The sequence below is a fragment of the Rhea pennata genome, chromosome 9, assembly GCF_028389875.1.
Source record: "Rhea pennata isolate bPtePen1 chromosome 9, bPtePen1.pri, whole genome shotgun sequence".
In the NCBI taxonomy this organism is placed as follows: Eukaryota; Metazoa; Chordata; class Aves; order Rheiformes; family Rheidae; genus Rhea; species Rhea pennata.
The window spans coordinates 20,985,770-21,013,426 of NC_084671.1; the positions used below are offsets into that span (position 1 = coordinate 20,985,770).

At 41.8% G+C, this 27,657-nt stretch overlaps 1 protein-coding gene across 9 annotated transcripts in view; it reads left to right on the forward strand.

The window, feature by feature from the left end:
• Nucleotides 1–27,657, forward strand: part of EPHA4 (EPH receptor A4) — a 270,547-nt gene that overhangs the window by 213,657 nt on the left and 29,233 nt on the right. For all 9 annotated transcript variants that reach the window (XM_062582330.1, XM_062582326.1, XM_062582327.1 and 6 more), the window contains one exon: nucleotides 7,980–8,318. In XM_062582330.1, the coding sequence (XP_062438314.1) occupies nucleotides 7,980–8,318 (339 nt within the window). The remainder of the gene's footprint in view (nucleotides 1–7,979; nucleotides 8,319–27,657) is intronic.

Here is a 27,657-nt window from a genome sequence, read left to right on the forward strand (position 1 = left end):
GCCAATGAAGCTTCCTTCTGATTTCACACTGTCAGGCGAACACAGACTGAATGCAGGGTGACAACCTACTTGAAAATAATTATCCATTGCCCTGGCTGCAGAGGCATCCATTGCCTGAGAGAGAAATGTACTTTTACACACATGCTTATAGACTGAGTAAATTATTTTTTTTAATCATTTTCTCCTTCCAGGGATTGAAAGCCTCATCCTGCTCATTACTCAGCCACATACATATCTTTTGAAAACATCTTTCTTTTAAAAGGGACTACATTTTAAAGGCACTGATCTGGTGACTGACAGGATGCTCATAATGAAGTCTCTACCTTCTTGAGGGTATATATTTGAAATACCTCCATTAGCACTTTCATGAAGAGTGTGGGTTTCAGCTTGCGTTTTTAATAGATCTCCTCCCACAGATGTGTCTTTCAAGATAATAAATATTAACCATATTGTAGGTTAATAGTAAACAGAGTTACAGTCCAAATACTGATAATATCAATGTAATCCTTAATGGGTAATGTTGCTTCCAACATAATCCAATACCACTGCTAGTGGCTAAGAACTAAATTGGTACAAAAAAGAAAGGAGCTCCTTGGTAAGGAGCCTTCTGGTAGGGGCACTGAGGCTGGGACAGGGGAGTGCAGGCAGAGAGCTCCGTGCTTAGAGAGACCTTTGTTTTCAGTGCTGTTGGAGTGGATTTCTCATGAGTTCTAAATTCACTTTAAAGGCATTATGTGTCAAAACCTCATGCTGGATTGAAGGCTAGAGAAGTTTTCGATTTGTTTTGTGATGTTTGTTTTTCAGCCTAGGAAGATACCCTACTCTGTAAAGGTTATTCAGGTCCATTAAAAATGCCCAAACTAAAGCCCACAGCATCTTCAGTGTCCTGCTCACAGGGCCCCAGAGGAAAGAAGAAACAAAATCTTCTTTCATCTATGGCTGTGATTGATCAGTTCAGTGAAGAAGAACTGTTTGTTACCTCCATTGCTTTCGCACTGGATAAAATCCCATTGCAAGCACCAGCTGCTCTAAAGGCCTGTTCAAAATTTCAGGCTGCTAGTTGTCTAAAACTGAGATTGCGACATCTTATCAACAACAGAGGACCAAGACATTCCTCATTATATACTTTCATTATACGGGACAAAAAAGTCACTCAGGAGCTGTTTTGCCTGGAATCATTTTTCTCTCTTCTCACTGTACTTTAATCCACAACTTCTAACCATTACTGTTGCTGAACTAAATTAACTGGTTTAGTGAAGACACATTCTCTATATCAAACAGGTCTGTCTGGTCCAGCTGTAGAAATATATAATTGAATTTACTGTATACACCCAGGAAGTCTTTTGGAGAAGCAGCTTGCTGGGCAGATCAGTAAGATATAAAACCAGTGATATTAAAACCCTTGTCATTGAAGCCATTTAAATAGGAGTTCCCCAACACAGCGTTTGCAGTTCTTCCTTACAGTCCTAGGGATAGCTGTTTCCATGGGTATTTTCTGTTTACATAAATCAGTCAGGTTTACAGCTGGAGGGAGAAAGGATAGAGTGGTGTGGTTTGAGCAGCTGTGTGTGCCTGGCAGGTTGTGCCTGTATGGCTGAGGCTCCAGGAGCACAGCTACACCACTGTCGTTTGGTATGGGTTTGTAGTAGACAGAGTTCCTCTTCCAGCCGAGGGAAGAGGCTGCCTGCTTCTGGACTCCCGGCTCAGTGGCAGTGTTGAATTTGCAGAGTCCTTGCGTATTTTGAATGATAAGAATGTGGTCAGGCCTAATTCTTGGGCATGTGGAGGATCCTGGTGTCTTTATTTTCCATTTTACGTGCATGAAGGGACTGGATGTGATTGATCCTTGAGGATGGCAGGAACGTTCGCTCAGTTGCAGCTAATCCTTGTTTGTGCTGTTTGCCTTTGAAATAGTTTAGTGGGTTCATAGGGGTACACCTCCCTGACAGCAATTTTGCCACTTTCACTTGGTTGAATCTACTTACAGTTGTAGTGTTATTCTTTGGTGGCAGAAAAAAAGCAGGATTTGGGATACCTTCCTCAGCAGGGGGGCAGGTTTACCTCAGTTGGTTAGAGTGTGGTGCTGCTAATGCCAAGGTCACGGGTTCAATCCCCATACAGGCTATGCTGAGGGTTGGACTAGATGATCTCCAGAGGTCCCTTCCAACCTTACCAGTCTGTGATCCTATGATAGTGTCAGAACGAGACAGGGGTACTAGAGCTGTCCTCCACTGTATTAGTTCAGGCAGACTTTGAGCCAGCAGCCTCTTATGGTCTTGCAATGTGTTGGGCAGCTGCTGTAAATGCAAAATGCTATACTCATTGCAAAAAAAAACCCAGTTCTCTGAGAAGTTTTTATGCCCAGTGATAGTCTGCACCCACTTGACTGGAAATGTATTTTTTCCCTGGTATACAAATCTGTCACCTTGCTAGTGTGTTTAGTGTGAATCCTCTGGGTGTGCCTGCATCAACTGTTTCACTTCACAGTTATGGTCCTTCACCGTCCACACCACATGCGTTTTTGTTCAGTCCTGAAAAGAGAGAGGAGAGTTCGCTATTGGGTCTTCCTCCACTCCAGAAACTGTACGTGAGCGAGTGTGGTGCCTGGACCAGGGTCTGATTCCCCAGTGTCATTCTCAAACACTCTTTAAGTATGCCCACAGAGACCTATAATCCTCAGAGGGAAATAGCACTCGGATATGACCTGTGATTTGGAATGTAGGAGGGAGCTGATCAGCTGGCAATACTTTTTCTTGTTTTGGTTTTCAGCAGGGTTTTTATTAGTCTTGTAGCTTGCTGGAGGCCTCTGACTGGGAGAGGGACTTGAGCATTTATAGGAAAGGAGGGAAAGAAATAGTGATGGATGAAAGAAGTTAAAATGCACCCTGAGGTTGTGGAAGGAAGGCTAAAATATGTCAATCCTTTGAGTAAAAGTCAATGTTCATGCTGTTAACCTTTTAAACACTATGGTCTTCCTGAATATTTATTTGACATAGAATTCAACACTGTCCTTCAGTCAGACTGATATACATGTAGGTGAAAGACAGGCAGACAAGTAGATATACTGGTAATAGCTTATTGCAGCATGAGAAAGCCAAGCATAATCTCTATTGCCCAATATATTTAAGTAAATCTAATAGGAGGGTTGAGGGAGAGATAGGGAGATTAGCTTGACAAAGGTTATTTGTTGCTAAACAAACTCTTCAGTGTTTCCCTGAGCACTGATGCACACAATGGACTTGCTCCACCCAGGCCTTCCCGTTTGCTTCATGGCTCGCTTGATTTAGGTAGGTTTATTGTGAAGCAAGATTTATGGAGTCCTAAGAGGGAATAAAATAAGAAGACTGGATTGGATCCCAGTGTCTGCTCAAGGTGCTAGTAAATGGGCTGGGCGAGGGAGTCTGCTTTCAGGCCCCATGGGAGCAGAGCATGTCCTCTTTGGCATTCTCACCTGAGATTTGTGAACGGCAGTGCAAATCGATCGCTCATGTTTTGTGGTCTAGGGGTGGTAAAAGGGAGAATCTGACTTCCTAAAATCATAAAATGAACTTTAAAATGGGTTATCTTACAAAATAAAAGTTTCTCAATTATTTTTTTTTTAATTCCTTCGAGGCACTCTCATGTTTTCAGGCTTTTGTGGGCTGTGGGACATTATTAGCTCCATGCTTAAAGAATGCTGAATTGCTCGTGCACTATCATGACTCTGTCAGCAGGGGTTTTCAGAAAAAATGCTGAAAATCACGGGACTAGTGACAAAATCACCAATGTTGGCAACAGTGCGTCAGAGGCACTGCTCCTTATCTCCCCTCTGATCTGTCCTGTAGCTAGATTTTTTCTCCACGAGGCCACAGAGAGTTTCTATGCAAGTGCAGTAATCTGGCTGGCAGGATAGGTTTTTCCCGAGTGATCCTGCCAGCCTAGGTTTATCATGGAGCAACACTGACATTTAGAGCCTTCCATGACTGCAAAAGGGTTTTCCTCTCATCTAGCATTGGTGGCTCTGTTGTCAGAAACAAAGCAAATCCTGCCCGCCATTGAAGGAGCAGATCCGCCCTGCATTTCAACATCTGAAACCAGGCCCATCAATCTGAAACTATTCCCCACTCCCAGTGCCAATAGCTCCATTAACAACTGTGCTCCAAAAAGAAAGGAAATTGCTTTTCCCCTAACTGTAACGCCAGCCCACCACTGGGCAACTCCCCCGCATCTTCCTTTTCATGCTGGAGGTGGTGCACTCATCTCCGTGACCTGCAAGCATCTGCTTCCCTAGTTTTCCGCTTCATTGCTTCTCTGTTTAGACACTGCTATGCCCTGTCCCACATACTAATTACTGACTTTTTGCTTCTGAGGAGCTTGATTCATTCTGGCACATTTTCCCACGTGAAACTGGACCTAGAGCCTTGGAAAATATCTTAATGGACATCAGAGTAAGTCTGAGTTTAACCCCGAAGTTGCAGGCTAGAAGGCATGTCGTCTGGCCCCAGGGCTGACAGCGCAAGCGGTGCTGCTGCGCAGGGCTCTGCCTCGGTACCCCCCTCGAAGCGAGGGCAGCCCTGGGGGAGGTGGGCCTCGCTCCGGGCACCAGGTGTGTTTTAGGTAGCAGCACCACGTTACCCCGGCTCTCCAGAACACGCTCCGAATCGGCGCTCTCGGTGGCACCGTTGCAGCAAAGGGTGGGAGAAGTTCTGTAAGAAAAAGCCGTTTGTTCTTCCCTGTCAGGCTCTTGCTCTAAAGCCCTCGTGTTTTCCGCAGGAGCAGTTTTCTGGGTTAGAGGCGGTGAGGTGCTGCCCGGGCTCTGGTGATTCCCGCATGCACGCGGCTTCGGCAAGCTCAGACCCGAGCCATGCGGCGGGGACTCAGCGTCGCGGAGCATTGCAGCTCCTGGTTTCCTCCAAACGCTCTTGCCTGTTTCCTTGCCTTGTTGACGGCGGTCGGGGACCCGGGTTGTCGCCTGTGTGCCTGCCTGCCCCGAGCACGGAGCCTGGGTGCGGAGGGGTTCTGTGAGTTTTGAGGTAAATGGGATTTAGTTCAATTCCCGCTCAGTAGTTCCTGCATTATTGCTCGCGTTCGTGGTTTCAGGAGTGTCTTCCACCTCATTACCCTCAGCGTGCATTTTTAAAAGCAGGTTTGTGTGTTCGTGGGCTAAGCAGAGACTGCTTTCTCTGGTCTGAGAGCCCCTCTTCAGGGAATTGGGACTCCCGGCCTTCGCGAGAAGGAGAGCTGGTGACGGAGGAAAGGCGACGGGTGGCAGCTGGAGATTTCTGATTGATTTGCAACACGCATCTTGTGTGCCCTTGTCTGCTCCTTCATTTCCGCGTACCTCAGAGGCTGCGCGATAAACAGACACAAAAACAGTTTCTTTCCCTTTTATTTCTCTGCTAGCTTCTAAGCTCTTTGGAGCAGGAGATGTCTCTTACTGTGTTTAGTCGCTGATCTCTGAGCAAAAGGTTCTTGTCCTTTGGAGCTCTAAATGCTGCCAGAGCATAAATAAAAATCCTGAACTGTAGCCGTGTGGTGCGAAGGCAGGAGGACTCCCCATCTCGGGGCTGGGCTGTGGTCTCTCTTCCTATTGCAGTAATTCTACCTGTCAGCCCTAATTAACTCCGCGGCTGTGTTTCAGAGGTTTGGCAGGAAAGGAGGATTTCCCTGTTTTGAAAATGAATATATTAATTTCATATTTGTGGAGCGACCATGGAGAAACAAATCAGCTACTCTTGCAGTGCAGTCCATTCATTTAGCTGCTGGAGACAAGTAGATGCATTTGACCTCTGTGTAATTTAAGACTTCTTTCTTTACCTACCTGCCTCACTGAACATACAAGCACTGTCCGCTGCTGAAGACGCGGTACGTGCTGGCTGCTTCAGCCGCAGCCCCACGGACCTCATGCAGCCCTCGAAGCTTTTCCTCCACAGCATGCTCAGATCTCAGACTTCTTTTAGATGTACTCAATGAATCCAGGCAGCCAAAATTCATCTTAGCTATAGTCACCTTTTAAATGTCTTAACCTCTTCTTTGCTGCAATTGAGTCACTCTGTAATTTCAGCAGTTTCACCATAATTTATTCAATTCCCAGCATAGCTCGGTGGATGTTTTTATACCTTTGGCACTTGAGAGATTATGATTATTTATACAGTTAATGAAACTGTTGATGCTGGCTGATTTTTTTTCCCCTCAATTTCATAACATTTGACAAATAATAAGCACAGAAGAACATGACTGATACTTGTAGGAATTTTCTCTTCATATTTCTTTTCTGCCAGAAGATCAAATTGAATTTTTTTTGAATTCCAGATGTCAAATATATTTTGAAAAATTTAAGAAGCTTTCATAAGCAGTTTTGAATAAAAATTGTGCTTCACTTTGTGATTTTCTACAAAATTGTTTCCAATATTTTACTGGTTATAACATTTGTATTTAAAGCTGTGACTGTAAGTACTTACTAAAAATGGCTTGTCACTAGGAGAAGGGATTTCAGGATCTCCCCTGTTTTCTGGTTTGGATTGTTGCATGTTGCGTTTTCATTCTCCTTCTCTGTTTCATTTCTGCTGGACACAGATGTTTTACTGTGTGTCCTGCGCTACAGTACCAGAGAGCTCTCGCCTTCTGCCCCAGAAGTGGCTGCATTTTGATGATCAGTGAAACATTTTGTAACATGTAAAATCTGTCCTCTATTTCATGGGGATACTGTGAGTCATTCTTGTTGCATTTATGAATTTAGAAACTGTGTGTCTTACCTCAAGTATACTGCAATTACATTAAAAATCACAGGATTAGCTCCTCCATTCTGATGTGCTTATTGGTGTTGAGTCTGGGGGGATTTAAGCTTGAAATAAGGATTATGCCTCTGCTTTGGTTATGCAGTGAGGCTGGCGTTGCTGGAGGCAGTTCGGCTGGTTGGGCAGAACTGACCACTAAAATCAGAAGCAAGGAGCTGCCTCCTGCAAGCTCTGTTCTCTACCGCTCTTGCCCTCCCTGTGCCCAGCTCACTCCTTCCGTCCTCACTCACACTCCAGCCCTTGCATAGAGGGAGGTCTTCCCCATCCTTGTGGGATTCCTGCCTGCAGCTCCATCCCCAAAACCCATAGCCCTGGTGCTGGAACCAGCTGGGGACTGTGTGGCAGCATACTTATGAGGCATGAGTCTTGAAAGTCACCTAAGCCCTGTGGTGCGAGAGCTGACCTTGGATCTCCGATACAGCCTATTTCTAAGCATGCTGTATGGTCCCTTGTTCCTGACCATTTTTCTTGTATCAGCTCTTCTTTTACCTGTTCACTGTGTTTTCTTCCTAATTCCTTTGCCTTCCCCAGCTCTCCCTTATTGTAACTTCCTCTCCCTTTATTCTCCTTCCTCAAAGCCTTAGTTCCTTGTCCATCTTTGTATTCAAATCTCCTTTCTGCATCCCACAGTTTTTATCTTCTCAGAGTGTTTTTTTTCTTCCTTGGCAGGCTTCAATTTTCACTGAGCATAATCTAACATCAATCTGTTTTAAAAATACTGAATTTTTATTCTGAAGGGAAAAAATATTGGGAGATTAATGATTTCAATGAGAGTTTGCCTGTATGTAGTGGGGGACCCTGAAAATTTCAAGTAAAGCAGGAGTTTGTGCATTTGATGTTTTGCCTGGGAGATCATGGCAAATGAATGTAATACTGTATCAATTATATATTTAAGTTTTTTAAAACAAATATAAATAGTGATAGTGGAAAACTATGAATCTTATTTGATTGCAGTACTGGGCTTTCGTGCTAATTTAGATCTGAATATACTGTTAATCCTTAAAATTAAGAGATTAGAATTTGACTTACTAGTTATTTTTTCATCTTCATTAAGAACATGGAGAAGTAAAATTCCGTATGGTCTTCGCTATCATTGACTTCACTGGGAGTTGCACGTATTCAGTATCATCCAGGACCCTAAATCTGAAGACGCTGTGTTCGTTTTTTCAGTTTCTAAAGACTTGTTGGCTTTTTGCATTCTAGGCCCTCCCTCTGCTCCCCAGAACCTGATTTCCAATGTCAATGAGACATCAGTGAACTTGGAGTGGAGCCCGCCGCAGAACAAAGGTGGTCGGGAAGACGTCTCCTACAACGTGGTATGCAAGAGGTGCGGGGCAGGTGACCTCAGTCGTTGTCGGTCATGTGGCAGTGGTGTGCACTTCAGCCCCCAGCAGAATGGCTTGAAAACCACTAAAGTCTCCATTACTGACCTCCTGGCACACACTAACTACACCTTTGAAGTCTGGGCAGTGAATGGAGTGTCCAGGCAAAATCCCAGCCAGGACCAAGCTGTCTCAGTCACTGTGACAACTAACCAAGCAGGTAGGAATCTAAATACAATTCTCTCCCTGCCTCTTCTGCATGTTTTTTGGAAAAGCCACAATTTGCGTTGAACTTGGCATTAGTAAATGAATGCAGGGAGCCTTAAGAGTCATAATTGGGTTAAACCGTTATTTTCTGGGTTATCTGTGTGGATAGCTTGCATTTTTCAGAGCTAGAAAAGCAGAGGAGGGTTTGCCTGCTGTGGCTGGCCGCGCGGCGCTGCTGCAGCGCACGGCGAGAACACTGGGAGGCACGCTGCAGAAGCCAAAGAGGCGGCCAGCATCGCCTCTGCGCGGTGCGGGGAGACCCTGCACGTGGGCAGGAATACGCCCTTGATGCTTACACAGGGGAAAATACCCGCTTGGGGAGCGCAAGATTGTGCTTGTCCCCCTCTCCAGCGAGGGTTGTGCAGGATTTGAGAAGAATGGCTCCGTATTTGCTTGCTTGCTCACTCTCTTTGCCCTGCAAAGTTGAATAGGATCTGTCCCCTTGTTCGTTAACCTGCTGCTAACACCATTTCAATTGATCAAAGCTGGCATTACTCTAGAAGTCGTATATGAGCCTACATCTTCATGCTGGCTGATTTTTACATTTCACTCATCTGGCAAACTGAAATTGTACTTCTGTTTATACCTGATTATTTCAGATACCCTAGGCAGTTCCCCTGTTTTCAGTTCTCTCTGCTTGACTTAACAAATGCTGCAGAACAAGGTTCAGCTTCTGTTTTGAAGATCATTTGTATTGATATATATATATATTTTAATTACATGAAAACATTTCTTGTCTGCAGACAACCAGTGTTTCACGTGCAGGGGTCTAGTTGAATTAATTTAATGCACAAAATAACATACATTTGAATATGACACTTCTCTATATGCAAATTTGATATCTGTCAGACTGGCTACAAGACTGTCAAACCTGTTATCTAGTCTCTCACAGCTCTGATTGCTTTCAAGTCCCAGAGGTTGCAGGCATTCGGCACCTTAAACCATAGCTTACAGGATTATCATTTATCTGTAGATTTGCAGTGTCCTGGACAATGTAAACATTGTCTATACTGTGAGTGCTGGACTATACAAATACTGTGTATTCTGTTTCCTAGTAGATCCATGTGAAAAATAGAAATGCATAGTCTAAACCTACAAATCTGAGATATACAATAGGCCTGTGTACTTCTGTATTACCAGTTAGAGGTGCACTTAATTTTGCAGTCATAGTTGCAAGCAAAATTGCCAAGTCCGCACTGAAGTTCCTTTAGAAACGTGATTCTGTTTTTTTTTCTTTATACATACACTTCACAGTATCCCTTTTAAGTTAGGATTCAAAAATTCAAGCTATTACTTTGCCCAGTGAAAAGATGATTAATAGAAAACAGGGACTATTGCAGGAGTCTATTAGGAGAGTGCTCAGGAAGAATGCTGTCTGTCATGTGTAAAGAGAAGGCTGAGAAACTGCAGCAGGGACAGGATTTTGTGCTATGAACCCAGCACAACCTAGCAAAGAGCATTTCTGACAGATTTTGGCATATATAAGGATTCGTGGATGCATGTATTTGTGAATAAGTGAGTGGGATCTATCTACCGTGTGAAAATTCTACCATCTTATGATTTAATATGCAAACCCAAATCTGATTGAATATGCAAATAAGCATTGATTTTTGTTTATTTTCCATGAGTAACAGTTCTTCACATCAGGAAATTTGTATTTTTGCCAACATTTCCAATTTTGAAACTTGCCCAGTCTTATCAAATGCTTCAGAGGGCTGGAGAAAACTGTACTGGTACAAATAAAAATTAACTCCAAGGTGCCAGTGTTCTCCTTTGCTCAGTACAGCAGTGTGGATTCTGCTGCATAGATCTATGAGAAAAATAGAAATGTGCAGCCAAAACCTACAGGTCTCAAATCAGATAAATAGTCCTTACATATGCAAATAATCCCATTGATTCCAATGAAACTGCTTGCTTGACTAAAGGTTTGTAAAGTTGGACCCTTGGGTTTTACAAGTAGTGATCTGTTTAATCATTGTAAATGCGTGTCTGGGGTGCATTAAAATTCTTATGCCAGTCATTTTCTTTTGCTATATTTCATTATAAAGAAATAATGTAATGGTAGAGCGCTGCCATAGGCATGCTTGTAATATTGTACCTTTCTTATAGTAGTATAAAGCTACTTTAGTTTCATTGCAGCAATTTTTAATTTAAGAAAGATTACAGTCAAGGTCCTTTGTTTATAAAAGGCTTCCCCTGGTTTGCTAACAAAACCGAGACTACCAACAGTGAAAATCTGTAAACTACTCTATTGCATTTGCTATCTATGCTTGTGCTTTCCAGTGTTTGATAGAATAAAAAATGTTACTAACGTGATTCTTTACCGATATGACCAGTTTTTTTGGATCATGTTCTAGGGAATTTGTTGGACTTGTTTGCAGGAGATGTATCTTCAAGTTAAATTCAGTGGGGAAGACAAGCATGCTAGGAACTAGAAAATATCTTAACAGCAGTCTCAATTTGACCTTACAAATACACAACTGTATAATCTGAAGAAAATACACAGAAATTTTAAAACATAGCTTTAAATGTCAGTATCAGCAATCCTAATACTTGCATGTCTGTCTGCATTGGTAACAGCCTCTGTAGAAGGTATGCATCTGGAGACAGACAGAAGGCAATGAGAAATTGGTATATTCACCACAAGATTGAAGAAATGTATTGCAATGACATAAAAGGTGCAGTTGAAAGGCACAGGTGTTTTTTGTTGCTTTTGCCATCTTATTCTTGGAGATAATGAAATGAGGCCATTTACTTTCCATCATTTTTTAGAAAATGTTTGCAGTTCCCAATACTACAGAAAATTGTTTAAATGAAATAAGCTTTTGTCATTCAAAGGAGGATCAAAAAGCATTTGAAAAAGTATTTTTCCTGCTTCCTTTGAAAGATCTTGTTTTTATAGTTTTTTTTAACACAGTCTAAATTTCAGACTTTGAATCAAATAAAAATTTCTGTTTCTCTAAAAACAAATACTCTTTCTCTAAAAAAATGTTGTGGCATTTTAAGAATTTTGAATAGTAAATTCAGCTATATGTTTAGTATACTAATTTATTTTTATTTAAAATTTAAAAAGCAAGGCATGGAGCACTGAGCTGGTGAAACTTAAAGCCAATGAACATTGGGAAAGGCTGATATTAAGGCTCTCAGGCAGCAGTGGTGACTGCTGCAGCTGTCTGTGTTTCCGATCAGATGAATTCAACACTTTGTCCATCCTTTAAAAATGTGAAATGACTTGTGGAAGAGATGCAAACCAGCAATCCTCATGCCATGCTAAGAGGAGCTAATTTCACTGAGCAGCCCTACCAGGCAGCTGACTGAATGGCTCAGAAATCTCCAGGCTCTTTATTTTATTTTATTTATCTATTTTATTTTTTATTTTTTTGCTAAGGATAATGCTGTGAAGCTGTTCAAAATTAAAAGTAAATCTCTCGATAAAAGGACCTTGTTCACAGCAAGCAGGAAGCTCTTGTTTTTCCGAAGAGGCATTGAACAGTTTATATTTTTATTAAAGACTGCAGCCTGACCGTTCGGGTCTCCGACGGGGGAGCCCGGTGCGCGGGTGCCGCGCAGCCAGGGCGCTGTGTTTGTACAGCTGCGAGAGGCGTCCGTAAGGGAGGGCAGCAGTGGGGGGGACCTACACGAGGGCTAAATGAGATCTAAAATCCAGACTCCCCGCGCCACTTTCTTTCCTCCCTTTTCGCCGCGGCTCTGTGAGGGCCGGGCTTCCGCTGCCGTGCTCCTGTGCTGGCAGGAGCCCGGTGGTTAATGTTCCTGATACGCAGGCTGCCTGGTGATTTGTTACCTTGTTAGGTTACCTTGGGCTCGGTGTTCCCTTAAGTGGACCATCACGCTTAGATGGAGGCAGGATGTGCCAATTAGGATGAAAATACTGTATAAATAAATAAACTTACTCCTCCCGTTGCATCAGACTGGATGTTTCCAAGCTGCCTGTGCTCAGGATTGAGACCTGATCTCTCTTTTGAATGCCTCAGGCCCCCTGTCCCATTTTTTCCCTTTCCCTGCGCGCTGCGCCCTGCCCGGCTCCTTTGTGTCTCCGAGCCCCGACGCGGTGCCTGTGAGCTGTGCGTCTGCCTGTCTCGGAGCCGCCTCATCTCGGAGGCAGAGCGCTGCAGCCCTCCGCCCCCGCTTCGGGGTGCTCCCCGGCTCCCCCCGCGCGTTCGGTCCCCTTGCCCGGCCGCAGCTCTAATGCGTCTCCCCGTCAGCCGGACGGGAGCCGGAGGAGAAGACCCAAGTGAATCCAGTATTCCTCCGGGACAGACTGCGGTTGTGATGACCAAACTGCAGTGACCCCTGCGCGTTCAAATTCAGTGCGGGGAAGGAAAATTCAACTGTTACTCAGGTTTATTTAGCCTTTAGGTTTGTTTGTTTGTTTACATTCTTAATTCCATTACTAAAAGGAAAAAAAAAATATCCTTTGAGGATAATCATGTCTTAAGTTAGAAATGGGGAGGGGGGAGAGGATGTGGGAATTATTTGCTTCCAGATGACTAGCAAGTTCTGCTGGACTCTTTGGTAGGAAAATATTCCCATTTTGCATTTTGGTGGAACTTCTTTGAAAGCCCACGTTTCCTTTCAAGTGCTGATTATCATTCCTCACGTGTTGTACAGAGCAGCAGAGAAAATGCATATAAGATCTTGCATTCTGCCAGTGTGATTTAGCCTGTGCAAAACTAAATTTGCAGTCAGTAAAAAAATGCATAGACATAGATTGCCCTTGGTCAGTGTGCGCTGTTCATATTGAGAAAGTAATACTTGCTCAGGCAGATCAAAAGCAAAACATGCCATAGCCAGTAAACCTCAGTTTTATCAGTGTTTTCCTTTTTAGTACCCTGTTCTAGATATTTATAAGTTATCTGTAATTTATATTGCTCCATACTGAAACATCGAAATACATCGTTTTTCATTAGCCTTCAAAAGCAAGGGTTTTTTTTAAGTGACTACAGGAATGCCCTTAAACGTCTACTTAAAAGAAAAATTAGTAGTTATTCTGAAGATCAATTGGTCTATCTAATTCTCTTATCCACCGCCTTTTTTGAGTATAATCCTAGTTTCAGTAGAAATAATAATAAATAGTTTCTGTAACCTGAGAGAGAATACACATTTTCTGTTTTTGTGTGTGGGATGAGGAGACACAAAAAGGGTGATGCGACATGTTCATGTTGAGAATCTTATCAATAGGGTCAATTAAATTAATTTTGCTTTCAAAAATTGCAAGGTCTATAGTTGTCCCGCCTTCCATAGTTTTATGCTCATTAATGCTCAGCTCCTGAAAAAGGTTACTTTTATTTCATGTCATCATGATGGTCAACTGTTCATTGCTGTGTCGAAACATAATTGTGAAGGGCTGTGTAACCTTGAGGAAGATGTCATTGCCAGAGTAGTCAGGGAAGGAGAACTGTGAAACTGAGGACAAGATCCATCACACAGTTGTGCTGGAGTGTCTCAGATGGCTTCAGAATAGCATAAGCTGGCAAAAGAAGTCATTTTCTGTTCTTACCTCCTTGCATCACCCCTTCTCTAGGGCCTGTTGAAGAGCCTCAGGAAGCTTGTGCGGCTCAGCTCTCTGTTTCTCAGCAGGGTGGTTTTTCCAGCCCAGGTCATTGCCTGACTTCATGAGGGTTGTGCGGGTACGAGGCAGGTCAGCAGCATGGGTCTGGAGCAGCAATGCTGGTAAATGCTTTGTGAAGGGTGGGATTAATGTGTTCTCACAGCCAGTTACTAGGCCAAGGCTTTCAGTTAGAAAGTATTCAGGTTTGTACTGAGTTGCAAGTCTAACCTAGAAGCTGTGAAGTGAGCTAAATTTATGTCTTTGCCCAAGTACAGATGTCAAGGAGTGAGAGGGAGGAAGTTTTCCAAATGTTGAGCACAACAGTATCTGTCTCGATTCTTCAGAGAAGTCTAGGAGTCCATTTATTTTTTTGGAAAGTGCTTGCTGCCTCTGTGGTCCCACCCTTTCCAGTTAGGTGTTCCCTGGGGCCAAAGGACACCAATAGTCTGTTCCGGGCACACACTCCAAGTCCTCACAGGCACACGCTCTGGGAAGGAAACTCCTGCACGTATCTGGGTGTGTATCAACAGTCACAACGCTCTGGCCCACCCAGGTCCCCAAAATCCTGATTTAAAATGGTCTCCTGGTAAACATCTGGATGTGTGTCAGATGGCCAGAGCATGGGATGGGTGTTTGATACTTCTAGCCGCTGAATCTTTTTCTGCAAAATGCTAGAGTAATGGAAAAGGGGAGGCTTTTATTTTGCTTTTAAGGTGTTTGCACTAAGGATGATGGATCGGCAGTTTCCTTGTTCTCCAAATGGAGCTGTGTCAAGCATGAATTCAATAGGGAGAGAGATTCAAAACTAGTAAGCAGGGCCTTGAAAAAGGGTTGATATGTGAGCGTGACACTCTGAGTGATTTGTTGCAGCATTTTGTAGAACTACAGGCTAATTGTATGCAACTTGCTCTTTCTGAATTGAAACTAGGATGGTTTCTAAGACTTTACATTTATCTACTAGACATAAGTAGCAATCTCTTACACACACGCACGCACACACACGCTACTTTTCCGAGCAGAAGGGCTGGGACAGGTTGTCAGCTGCTGTAGAGTTTCACCTGCCATAATCAATGAGGTGATCTGACAGTTTGTATAAGATGACGACCTGCCTTATTCTTTTTTTCACTTGGGTCCTCTGAGGGATTTTGGCTTTTGCTGTCTGAAGATTTATATTGAAGCGAGTTGCCACGAGGAGTTCTGAGGCAAACCAAATTAATGTATTTTGGGAAACTGCAGAGCTCTCAAATATGAACCTCGTAGAAGAGGCATAAAAAGGATGAGCAATCACGAAACAAAAAGAAATTGGGAATTGTATAGAAATGATCAATTAGGAGTACTTCTGATTTGGCAAATCAGTGTTCAGTGAGATACCTTAGCAGCTCAGAGATGCTGTGTGTTGACTGCATCAGGTTTCTCCCACTGTGCATTTACTTACCTGCGTAAGGTAATGTGCCTGGACAAGGAGCTTCTCCAGGCTGGCAGAGGCAAGGAGGAAATTCTTACTAATAACTCTGTGTTCTTGCACAGACTTTGAGTAATGGTCTGTAATAAATGCGTAGTTTTAAGTATACGTGCTACCGTCGTAAAAACAAAACTGGGAAAACTATTGTTGGGAGGGATTAAATTATTATTTTAAGGTAACTACAGCTTTCCAAAAAGAAATAATAATTAAAATAACAACTGCCTGTTTGCTGGCAAAGCTGTCTGCACCACCCATTTCCATGAATTTGTATTCAAGGTGGGGGATATAAGTCTTGGTTGGAAGGAAAAAAAAGGAAGTGCTTTCTAAAGATCCTTAGTAAATAACCAGCTTCAGGGTTCAGTGAGCAGCTTAGACAAGTTACATGTCAGATAGTGCCAAGAAGTAATTGCAGCATTTAAATAAAAGCTTGGTCACATTTTTTAAAAAGATCCCATAGTTTGCTATGGAAAATGGAGGTCAGTTACATGCTCTCCTCAGGAAAACAGTGCTTAATTTCAGGTCTGAGTAGCGTGGATCATATTTTTAGTTACATAAATTTACTTTTAAGAGGCACCTTGGATTATATTCTGATCTTAGTTATGCTGGTACAGATGAATAGTTACGAAGCTGACATAGATCAAGATATGGTCCTGGCGCTTTTATTTGCTCTGGATTATTTAACCGCACATTTCCTCTCATTGGCAATGCACTGACGTTTAGCATTCTCTAAGCTCACGAGCCAGCCTGAACAATTCCCTTATACAGTTTAAAAGGAAGTGTTATTTGGAAGGAGACTTTGTCCAAGAATGTTTGTGGCTACCAGTGTTTAGGTGGGCTTCTAAATTTTCCAGTTGTTTTTGCAGCTGACTAAATTAATTGGAAAGCAGCCAGAAAGACACCAGAGTCCACTCTGGAGTTGAGCAACAATAAAAGGCTTCAGAGAACTTTATCAAAGCTTCCATTAACCCCCTGCTGATGTCCTCAAACAGGATTTTTTTGAGAGAGTGGAAACACAAAAGCTAGGCTGCACAACCGCCCCTGTGTGTCCATTCACAGGTTTGAAATCCGCACAGTTACTAATTAAAATGCCATGCAGAGTAGCACAAATAAACATAGCTAGTCTGTGAATCCCAAAGTTTCTGCACTGGCCTGTGGTTTGAAGGGCACGGTACTAAACTGACCCAGCCAGGATAGGATGGGTAAAGCAGCCCTCTTTGGTTCAGATTTTCCATCCTTGGAGGAGGAGATGCAAAAGTGTCAAGCCCATCCACATGCGTGAAATCATGCTCCCGTAATGCCATCCCAAGGTAGCCTGCTATTTATTAATTTAATGTGTTGTGTAGTGTTGTGCCGTAGCACAAGGACTAAATAGAGCTGTGGCATGTCCGCTCAGTCTCCATCACGTTTGCAAGGTTTTGGCGGATATCAAAATGCTGAACACACGAGCAAATGCTGCTCCGTTCATTGAGAAAAGTCCCTTCAGATCGAGCCCCCTGCGTGAACTGGCATGCAGGGAGCGCGTTGTCGTTCCGGCAGGGCTCCCGTGGGCTTCCCCACCCAAACAAAGCAGGCTGATGTACAGCCTCTATCTGCGTCTGCTGGACGGATTTCATGGCGTCTCCTTAGATTAACGTAATCCACCTTCATTACTAAATTCAAGAACCAGCATCGCAGAACTCCGGCCTTGTAGCGTACGCAGAGAACACGTTCAGAGTTCCCGAAAGCAGTGATTTGTAAGCTTCTAGTAAGAAAAATTGACTTTTTCTTTTAATACTGTCTAAAGAGAGATAGGAAGCTAAAACGATCTGCATTGTATCCATCTGATCATTTATATTTCAAAACATCCTTTATGGAAGAGTCATACTGAACTTAATAGAATAACTATTGTCTTAGCTTTCTGAACTGTTCCTTTAGAATTTATTAGAATTTATATCTCTGCTATTCAATTCTGCCATCTAGTCTTAAAAGAAGATGGAAGGATTCAGACTTTTTTATTAAATTCTTTTACAATTCTATAGAATCCCTTTGGTTTTATCTATTTTGAAATCTGTTAAAAGTATCGATTGATTATTGCAGACAGTAAAACTCTTAAATTATAATAGACTTTCACTATAAATGTCTTTCAGTTCCTTCCTTACTGAAGACTAGGAGCAAGGCACCAGAGGTTTTAATTAGCTTTTTATTATTTTTATTTTTCTGTGCACTGTCTCATTAATAAATAATACAATAAGACAGTTTTTGCTGAACAAAATAGGAAGACAGAGTAGGCTGGAAGAGATGTCACATATGTGAAGTGAGTTTTGTGTGGTGTCCATTTATTGTAGCGAACAAATAAAGGCATGATCTCGAGACAACCCACTACAATGGCTCCCTGGGAAGACTGCACTTGTCTAGATAACGTAGTGCGTTCTTTAAATCTGTCCTCTGAATCAGCCTCAATTTATTTCTCTTAGCATAAAAGTGAATGCAGATGGAACGGCTGTGTCTTTCTTTCTAGTTTATCAAGACTTGGTGCACGCACATAAATAAGAAAGTGACTGGAATATGCAAGCAGCTGAATGTTAGATCAGATACTCCATGAGCCCCCCGGGCTCTGCAGGACGAGGCGGCCAATGGGAATTCTGTGCGGCGCTGCGGAGATTTGTGAGCTCTCTGTCCTACTTCAGACATGACGTGCAGGCCCAGTGGTGCATTTCCAAAAGCATTTCAGTCTTTTGCTTTCATTGCTGCCTATGCTGAAAGTTAGTGCACTGCAGTTATGCCCGTGCTGGAAAGGAGGCAGTGGGACAACTGATTTGGAGAGAGTGGACTTGGGTCAAACAGAGAGACTGTGTTAGCACTGGTTGCAGATAGATGTACATTTTTTCTTTAACTAGAGAGTATCTTTAGATATTGATAAGCTGCAAACATCACAGATTAGAGACTCTTCGGGCAGGAGTTTCCTGACTTGTTTTGAGTCAGGATGATCCGTAAATGGAAGTTACCAGCTTTATCTGGATCACATAAGAGGATCAAATCTGTGGAGCTATTGATAACAAAACTGAACTAAAACCATGAATCTTACAGGCAGGGGAGACATAATGTTGGAAAATGCTTTGCATACTGTTGGAAGAAGAAATGGTTTTTGAATTCGGTTGTTAAGAATTATGTAGACATGAAGATTATGTTTTTTATTGCAATTCTCATCCTGGCCACTTCTCCTAAATTCCATCCTGTAGGTAATCTTGGGGCTTCTACCCAGAGGAGAGGTGAGGTCTGCTCTGTCTCTGCAGGAGTGCAGTGAGGGTTATCTGATCAGCAGTCAGGAGTGGATCTTTGAGTGTCCTCCTGTTGTATTGAGAATTTGGGACAGAAAATGAAGGTCCGACTCAGAACGTGGACCCATCATCCATGAGACTGCTGAGCTACCTCAGGATTATTGTTTTCACGGGTTTTTGTTTGCCCAGTATCTTAGGTCTGTACTCCTCTAGTTAATAAACATCACAGATGTCTTTGTACACCTCCAAATCTTCATAGGCTCATGAGGAGGGTTTTTGTTTTGTTTTGTTTTTTAGGATTCAAATTGTTCAGTCTTTGTGAACTTGCTTTGTAGAGGAAATTTTACCAATTACTGTCTTTCTGACCATTTTCCACTAAGGCAGCTACTTTAATTTTTAATTGCTTAGGCCATTTGGGGTTTTTCTAATTTTTAAATTAATAATTCATTACCTTTCAAAACTTAGAATAAAACCAAAATCAAAGTAATGAAAATCTGGTGTAAGTTGAATTATGTGCTACCTGTGATGTAATCATTTACTAACATTATGAAGTAAGATTTTATTTTCAAGATTTATGTGTTTTAGAAAGCTTAAGACTTCTCTAGTTTTTGTCTTTCATCACTATTCTTTTACTGAACAGCAAACTTCAGGTTGTTCTGCTTTTCACAACAGCACTGTATGCAGAATACAGTTTTTTCTTTCATTGGGTCTGTTTGAGTTTTAATTTCCTGGAGAAATCTACATGTTGCAGATAAGGGGAAGTGGGCTCAATTCAGTTCCAATTAGAGGAACTGTGAGAAGAGCTCTGAGTGTGAAAGCCCAGGAGAATTTGATGTGCTGGAATCTAATTATCTATATTAATTTTTCCAGAAGCACAAAGTATCATTTTTTCCTCAAGAAGAGGAACTGTGGTGGGGTTATACAGCAAGGCGGTTTGCCATATCCTGGAAGAACTGAGGAACCCATGTCCCATTGCTCTCCTTCACAAAGTGCTATTAATGTGAACACAGAAAAGCTAAACCTTGATTTGATCTTGAGAATTTCTGAACAGCCCAGAGACAGAGATTGTATTGTGTGGAATCCATCTAACCTTTGTACAGAAGACACTTTACTAACGTTCCAGATGAATGCTCTGAATATCAGCTATAATTAAAATTTACAGCTTGTTCATCTGAAATGTAAATACAGAGATTTGAACCTTCTGCACCGCCCTCTTGTGTGTGATGAAGCTTAAAGTAAATAAAGGTAAAGCGCCTTAACTTTGATGACTTCCAAATAATCCATTACTCTGAAGTGTTAAAACAAGAATTGCAGTTTTTACTGTCAGGTGAGACCTATGTTTTGATTCTTTTGGGTACTAGGGGCTCAAGAGGGCATGTATAAAACATAGCTTGCAGCTGCTGTTGGAGCCTATCACTTGTGTGTATTCCAGTTAAAGTAAAATGTTTATCATTTTATTATCTTTTATCTCTCCAATATTCTTGGCATTTCTGATGTTGATTGATTGATCTGAGGAACCCAAATGGCAAAGTCTAACTCTGTGCTATTACTGTAGCACTTCAAAAGCCAAGATGAGACAACATCAGCAAAGCTATTTATTAAAAAAGGAAAAGCTACTTTAGCAAGATGAGTCATAACATATTTATTTATTTTGTTTAGATGATACTTCAGTATTTCCAAAGAATGGGTGAGTATGGCAGGGGCTTTTATTTGTCTGGATTTCAGAGCGGCTTTCAAGCATTTCTTTTTTTTAAAAAAAAACTAATATTCTTAATGCTGAGAATATGTGACAAAGTTATTTAGTACATAGATGTATCATCTAGACGTCTATATTTCAGATAAATAAAAGCAACTGTGTGAGAACCAAAGAGAGCAGCATTATGAGATATGTTGCCCTCAGTACCAGTTCACACATTTGACCGTTAGTGAATTAAGCTTCACTCTGTAACTGCTGAACTAAGGACATATTCAGATGACTCAGTGGCATGTGTAAGTAAGGACCAAGGAGCAAGGAGGAGTCTTCCTGTTAATAGATAGTGGCATGAGGCATCAGGTCAGAGTTGTTCCTTTGCAGTAGGAGACAAAAGGTTGCCCCACTGGGATATTTATAATGCAGGCTCAATGTTTTCAGTATTGTTTTATTGGTTATTGATATGTTATTTTAAGTAGTTGAAAAGCTGCACACAAGATGCTCACAAGGCATAGAAACAGTAAGTTATTTCATCGGTCCTGAAGAATTTAAGAACAATTCTACTTCACCTTCTCTGTTGACTCGTGAAGTGTGTGCAGATATGTCTTACTCCTGCTATGGGCAGGAGAATGAGAAAATAGGGAGGATGAATAGCTGGACTTTGCTTGACTTGAGGGAAGACACAGGGATTGGGAGTTGGGCATCACTTGATGCATCTTTGAGGACAGTTTTGACTTCCCTGTGCAAGGAGCTGGGAAAGTAGTGGAAGAGTTTGGAAAAGATGGCTAGGCAGATCCTCCTTCCATGCAGTGATACAAAGGAGAAGGACAGGGCATTCCTGAGGAGGACTTGGCTCTCGTTGCTGGTTCTGGCTTCCTCAGAGCAACAGCAGGGTCTGGTGAGGTAGAGCTACTGTGAGGCAATAAGTGAGTCAGATTGCACTGGATTGCTTATTTTGAGAGGCTGGAGAATGCCCTAACTCCAACATTAAAATTCATTTTGATTTCTAGAGGTTATGGTCTCTGGTCTCTACTTTCTCCTTCTGGTCCCCCTGGAGCCAGTGTACCCTTGGGGAACCATACATTATGTCCCAGCATCAGTGGTTTATGGAGGTCTGTGCTTGATAGACCACCTTTGAAGTAATGGAGCAATTGCAGCATGTGCTTCCCTGAAGTGTTCGACCCAACGCTGGTTGCTGGATCCTGGCTCTCAAGCATGGCTGGTTCTAGTCCTAGACGGAGACTCAGAGAGTAGTAGCATACTCCCTTTGTCAGGGCTGTGGCTGTGGCCCATTTTTTCAGCTTCTGCCTGCCCACTAGAATGTAGTAGTAGAGCATCAGTGTTGGCTTCTTTAAACTATGAAATTTAGTTTTGTTTATATTGGGTCAAATTCTAACCTCAGCTAGAGGGAAGAGGAGCTGCATTGGGACCTACTCTGTGACCAGTGGCTTGAAACCTGCCCAGGTTAGAGAGCTGCTGACTGATTCCAAGTCTTAACAAGTTGTTTATAGCTATGGAATTTCTTAGAGCAATTTACAGTGCTAAGTACATTCGCCCTGCTTGTGTTAATCATTCTAGTTTAAACATTTAGAAATGTTTCAGTACTGTTTTTTTTTTTTAAGTGGTTGTAATGTTCAGACAGATTTTTATAAATTGCTTTCCAACTGAAAGACTTGTGTTCCTGTTTGTTTTAAACTGGCATTCATACATACAGGAAGTATACACATGGTATTCTGCCATGCTTCTGCTGGCAACTATTAAGTTATCCTTGTCAGAACATGCCAACAGCATTTCTTAGCAAGCTAGCAGAAAGAAAACAAGCAGTCCTCAGACTAAACAGACTCCATGCTTGAGTTGCAATACAGATCTCTTGTTAAATGCTATGTGGATTCTATACCCTTCTGGTTTAAGGCAGTCTTCGGGACTGAAAGTTGCAGATTCAGATCTCTGGAGTTACTCCAGACCTGCATTGCGTTAGCTGACATTGTCATTTGGCCTTGAGAACTGGAGGGCCAGTACCTGAAAATAATGCCATCCTGGTATCAAGGGCTTGTCCCCGGATAGTCAGAACAAGCTGTCTCCTGGGTGTACAAAATCTTTGTTACCACTGTCCGATCACAGTGCAGAGTTTCTGACCACAGCTCCCTGCGGTCAGACCTTAGCTCCTGTAATTGGTTTGGTCTGAGGTAGAGCAGTTCCAGTATGCTAATGCAGTCTCTGCTATAACTGGCACAGAATGAGATTTATAGCCAGGAAGATATGCCGGCTCTTTATGGATCTTCAGCAGTTACTGCAATTCTCCAAGAACGGGAGCTGGTGTAAGATGGTAAAAATACAGCACTCTAGTAATCCTGAGCTACTATTATTTGTTGTGGCTAACAGCTGGCGTCTTTTTGCAAGCTCTTGATTTGATGCAAGTCAGAGCCAGCTTTTGTGGTCTGGCAAGGTTTGCAGTGCAAGTTCTCTTTCAGGAGAGGCAAGAAATGAAATCTTTAAAACAGAGGAAATGCTTAAAACATAATAATGCAGTGTTAACAGTTTTCAAGATCTCATTTTCTAGCTCCTTGCTTTATGAAAATATCACTATAAACGTAACCAGTCTGAGCTGGTTCCTAGGCTTGAGAGCTTGTCACTTGTTTGCTGTAGAGCTCATATGCAGTGACTGTGTTGTGGAGCCGAGAAAGAAGGGGAAAGCTAATGTGTGCCTTTCATCTTGGAATGAAGATGTCGTACAAGACTACCCTGTGGTTGAACTGTTTTCTTTTTTTTCCTGAGCAGCATGTTTTCTAGTAACAAGGAAGGAAACTTTAGTTGCAGAAGTATTATGACTGACTTAAGGGATTGAGAGTAAGAGGCCAAACTCAGTTGTCACACAGCTTCACATCTCAGAGGCCAAGATTTTCAGATGTGGGTGGATAACCTTGGGCAGTTTACTGCAGTGGTGCAGATTTAAAGTCTTTGCTTTAAATGCTATGGCTTGAACGTGCTGGCCTGAACCTTGATGCGTCTCAGTTTCAAACAGGGAGGCGTTCCACGCCAGTCATCATCCCTTGGGGAGGCAAAGGCAGACAGTGGGAAGAGAGAGGGCTAGCGAATGTCTTGGGAGGCTTCCAGTGGCTCAGTTGAGCAATCAGGCTTCTAGAGCCTCGTCCAAGTCCTAACCTGGCCAAACCATTGCTAGTACTAATGTTTGCTGCACTGACACGCAGTGAGAGTTATCTGGGGATTAATGAAAGAAAGAAGAAAAAAAAAAAAAAGAAAAAAGAAAAAAGGATGTAGCTCATCTTTAAGGTTTATATCCAGTCTTCTGATGGTCTCTAGGAGAAAAAAGTAGTAACTGTTTTGGCAGCGAAGAGTGGGAATGCCAAATTCTGGCTCAGTGCTTCAAATATGCATAGTCATCTAATCTGTGTGTACAAATAGGTTTGCTTGTGCAGAATCTTTTTATGTGCTTGTCCATCTGTGGATGTGTTGGTTATACCTATGTTTGGAAACTTGATCTCTTGCCATTCTCCATCAATTCTTTTGGTCACAGCTCCAATGTATTCCTCTTCCTTTGAAAAGCCAATTACCAGGAGTACTCAGAGCACAAAGGTGATATTATTCAAAAAATAAGGGTTTGGGGGCATTTCTGTATGGACAAGAGAGAGGAGCAGGTGAAAGGCTCGAGGGGATTGATGGGAAGCAGAACTGAACACCAACATTTTAGGAAAGAGCAAATTGTTTCCTTTTTAATTTAATCTGGACTATTTTACAAAATAGGGCTGGTTACTTATCCCTTCACTTGATTTGAAGTCAGTGTGACAGCTAGTAAAGTAAGTTGCTCCCTTGTCAGAATGAGAATGTGCTTCCTTATCAGAATGTGGTCTGGAGAATGTTGCCTTTAGAAATCATTAAAAACATATTTGATTCTGTGTTGTGTATCTTTTTCCCTCTGTAAAGTTATTTGATAATACCATTTACAATATCAAATTGAAAACATTACATGAAGGATATTCAAAAAGAAAACCTTAAATGTGCCAGGTTTCCTTAAATGTGTTCTTGTTCCAGTTAATAGAAGATCTTGTATTTTCTTGTTTTGATTTTAAGAGGACTTTTTGTCAGTCTTAGATTTTTTTTTTTTTTTTTTTTTTTTTAATAATTAATAATGAAACAGGCTTTTAGTATCTACCCTGGAAGGTAAAAACCCTTAATCACAGTAACATCATTAGTGCTTTCAAGCATTTAATTTTGATGCTTGACAAAGCACATAGCCATTGATAAGAACAAATAAAGTGTTGTTGTGTGCAATTGAGGGAAAAAAGAAAAGCATGAAACCCCTAAGCTTCAAGTAATTAAATTTAAATATGTTATTTGAATTTAACTGAGATAATGTACAAACTGTGGGTATATTTTTCAATCAGTGAAAGACCCCTTGAGTAAACATGATCCATTTAAATTCAAATCATGGGGAGTGGAAAGTAAACCCTGCTGTGGTTAAGAAGGCATCTTCACTAAAACACTGGGCATTGTGTATCTTTGATATTCAAGTACTCATGTTTGAGTTTTATAAAGGGCTGCTTTCACTCATGGATGCCTACATACCAGAGACTTTTATTGCATCTATTTATTTCCTGTTTTTTCCTCCTTCCCCCCTAGTAATGAACCAGTAATGAAAAACTGACACTCTGCCTCTGCCATCCTTTAAAGTGCCTCAAAACTGTTATAATTCAGCACTTATTAGCCTTGGGATATAGCTTTATGGCATTTGGGTGAAGTTTTTGTAGTACATCTGTGCTCTTTCTCTCTCTGTAGGCCACAAGCTCAGAACTGCAGTAATAAAACTACTAGTAGGTGTTTAATGGCAGGTTATTGAGGAAGTAGATAAAAGAAAATTGCAACATTCACATCAGTAGGGAGTGGAGTTTTTAAGGGAGAGGAACTGCTGAGCTTTGAACTAAGGAAAGTTACACTTAGTGCTTTTTGTTAAAGGGACCCCTTTTTAAACACCAAAATATCTTGTCGTTCTTCACTGTAAAATGCACTGTTCTGGTGGAACTGGGGTTTGATACATACTGTGTATGCACTTGTGGGAGAAAAGCTTGCTGTTCTAAGCAATGATGATTTAGAAACAAGTTTTACTTGGAATTTCTTTCTAAATACCTGAGAGTAGAGAAAAGGAACGTGAAGAGGGTGAAAGAAAAAGTGATCTTCTTCTCACCTCCAAAACTGTTCTGTAATACTGTTGCAAACATCTCAAATTTGCAAGTTATTCTTTTTGATCAAGTTATCCTCCGTGTGATTTCTCTAGAAGTGTGTGTGTATAGAATGAACAACTATTCATATTCAAGTGTAAGAGATGTTACCACCTTCTCTTCTGCCCCTGATCAAAGCATCATTTTACAATCTGTTACACATTTATCTTCACAACATCCCTCAGAGGCATTTTGAAGTCAGAGGGAAGAGGAGCAAACAATCTAAATATTTTGCACAAGGTCACCCAGAGGCCTGGGGCAGCACATAGTATGATGCCTGGTTATCCTGTCTCTTAGCTAGATCTGCTTCTGGCAGCTGATGGGATGCCTCTGTCATGGTGGATCCTAGAAAACCAGCCAACCAACCTGATTTACAGGGCTGTTTGCAGAAATAAGAGAGAATTGGTTTGCAGAAATAAGAGAGGGAGGGTTTTGACCATGCAGTGGGCTAGCCTGAGCCTAGTCCCTCAAGGTCCATGGAGCCGTAGATGTCCATCTTACTGCACAGACGCTTCCAGCTCCGTGCTTCAGAGGCAGCAAAGAGCTCCTTGCCAGCCTTTTGCCATTCTGGCACCTCGTGACGTGGATGTCAGCACTCTCAGGATTTCTGTATAGCATGTGGAGAAGCAAGATAACAGCCAAAATGAAAAGAAAAAAAAATAAAACGAGAACAAGTTGCTCATCTGCATAGCACAACACAAGAGAATAGATTAAAATTTAGTTGGGATGCATAATGGTTAATATTCATCAGGTGTAAAGGAGAGGAAGAAAAAAATAGGGCCATTCTTGCAACTCTGATCATAAGAATTAATAAAGGAACTGATATATGAATCCTCTTTCCTATCCTGGAGCCCAGGAGGAGGTTGGCTGTTCCAGTATGGAGTAGTACCTAAGATGAGCTGGCCATTTTTGAGAATTACAAGAAAGTATTTGTTAAACTGTAGAGAACCAAGCATCTTCCATAAGAAGAGGTAGTTAATGTATTTTCTTCTCCTGTGAATAGCCATTTTACAACAGAGCAAAAATGCATTTCGATATAGTGCTTTACCAACCTACTAATACCAGGCTCACTAAGTTCCAATATAAATGCCTGTAGAAATGCAATGGGAAGCCAAGCAAGTTAGAAAGGGGATGAGGGTAAGAAAGTGAATTTTCTCTCTAAAATTTTTAAGGTCAGACTAGAATAAGTGACAGTTTCTCTGTAAAAAGAATTGCATACGTTCCTGACAGGAGCCACCAAGTAGCTAAACAGATTTCTCTCTGATTGGTTTATCAGTAATTTCACATGTGTTTGCATGTGTTTTAGAGTAACAAACCTGATTTCCAATTTGTTACTGCAAAAGGAAAGCTCCTGTTGGCTCTTGAGGAACTGTGGGGTTATTAAGCAAATTCTCAGTCCTGCCACAGACCTAACTTGATGGAGCGCATCTGCATCCTCCCTGTTGGCTGTGTTCATAGTCTTCTCTGGTGTCCAGTATTTGCCTTTGCACGTGAGAGTCAGACAAGGAAAAAGAGGAAGGTTCTGGAGGCATTGCTAACAGAGATGCCAAACTGTCACACAGAAAGTGAGGAAGCAGCTCCCTGGTGGTTTCCCATCAAGAGGGAGACACGACACCCTTTTGTGCCTGGGTGGCATCTCCTGGTTATTTTCACTTCCATCACAACTGTCTGATATGGTCAAGTAGGTTTGCGGCTTTCAACATTCAGTTTTCCTTTCATTTACTGCTGGCTGTTTTATTTATTTGTCTTTCTTGGTGCTTTTCAAGGATACATGTTTCAAGGGTATTTTTTTTTCCCTATAACTTTTTCATAGATTGTCATCATGAAGTTAAGAGTAAAAAGAAAAACAAAAAAGGAAAAGGGGAAAAAAAAAGAGCAACATGTCTACAGCTTCAGGGGACAAAAGAAGAAATACATTCAATTTAGGAAGACCTCTAATCTCTGGTTATACAGGACAGCTTTGTTAGATAAGATTAAAAATTTCATGAATGTTCCTTTATCCCTGGAGACTCCACCATTTATACCAGCTATTGTCAGCATCAAAAGAGCTTGATAACAGCTGGCTAGAGACGTGACCGCA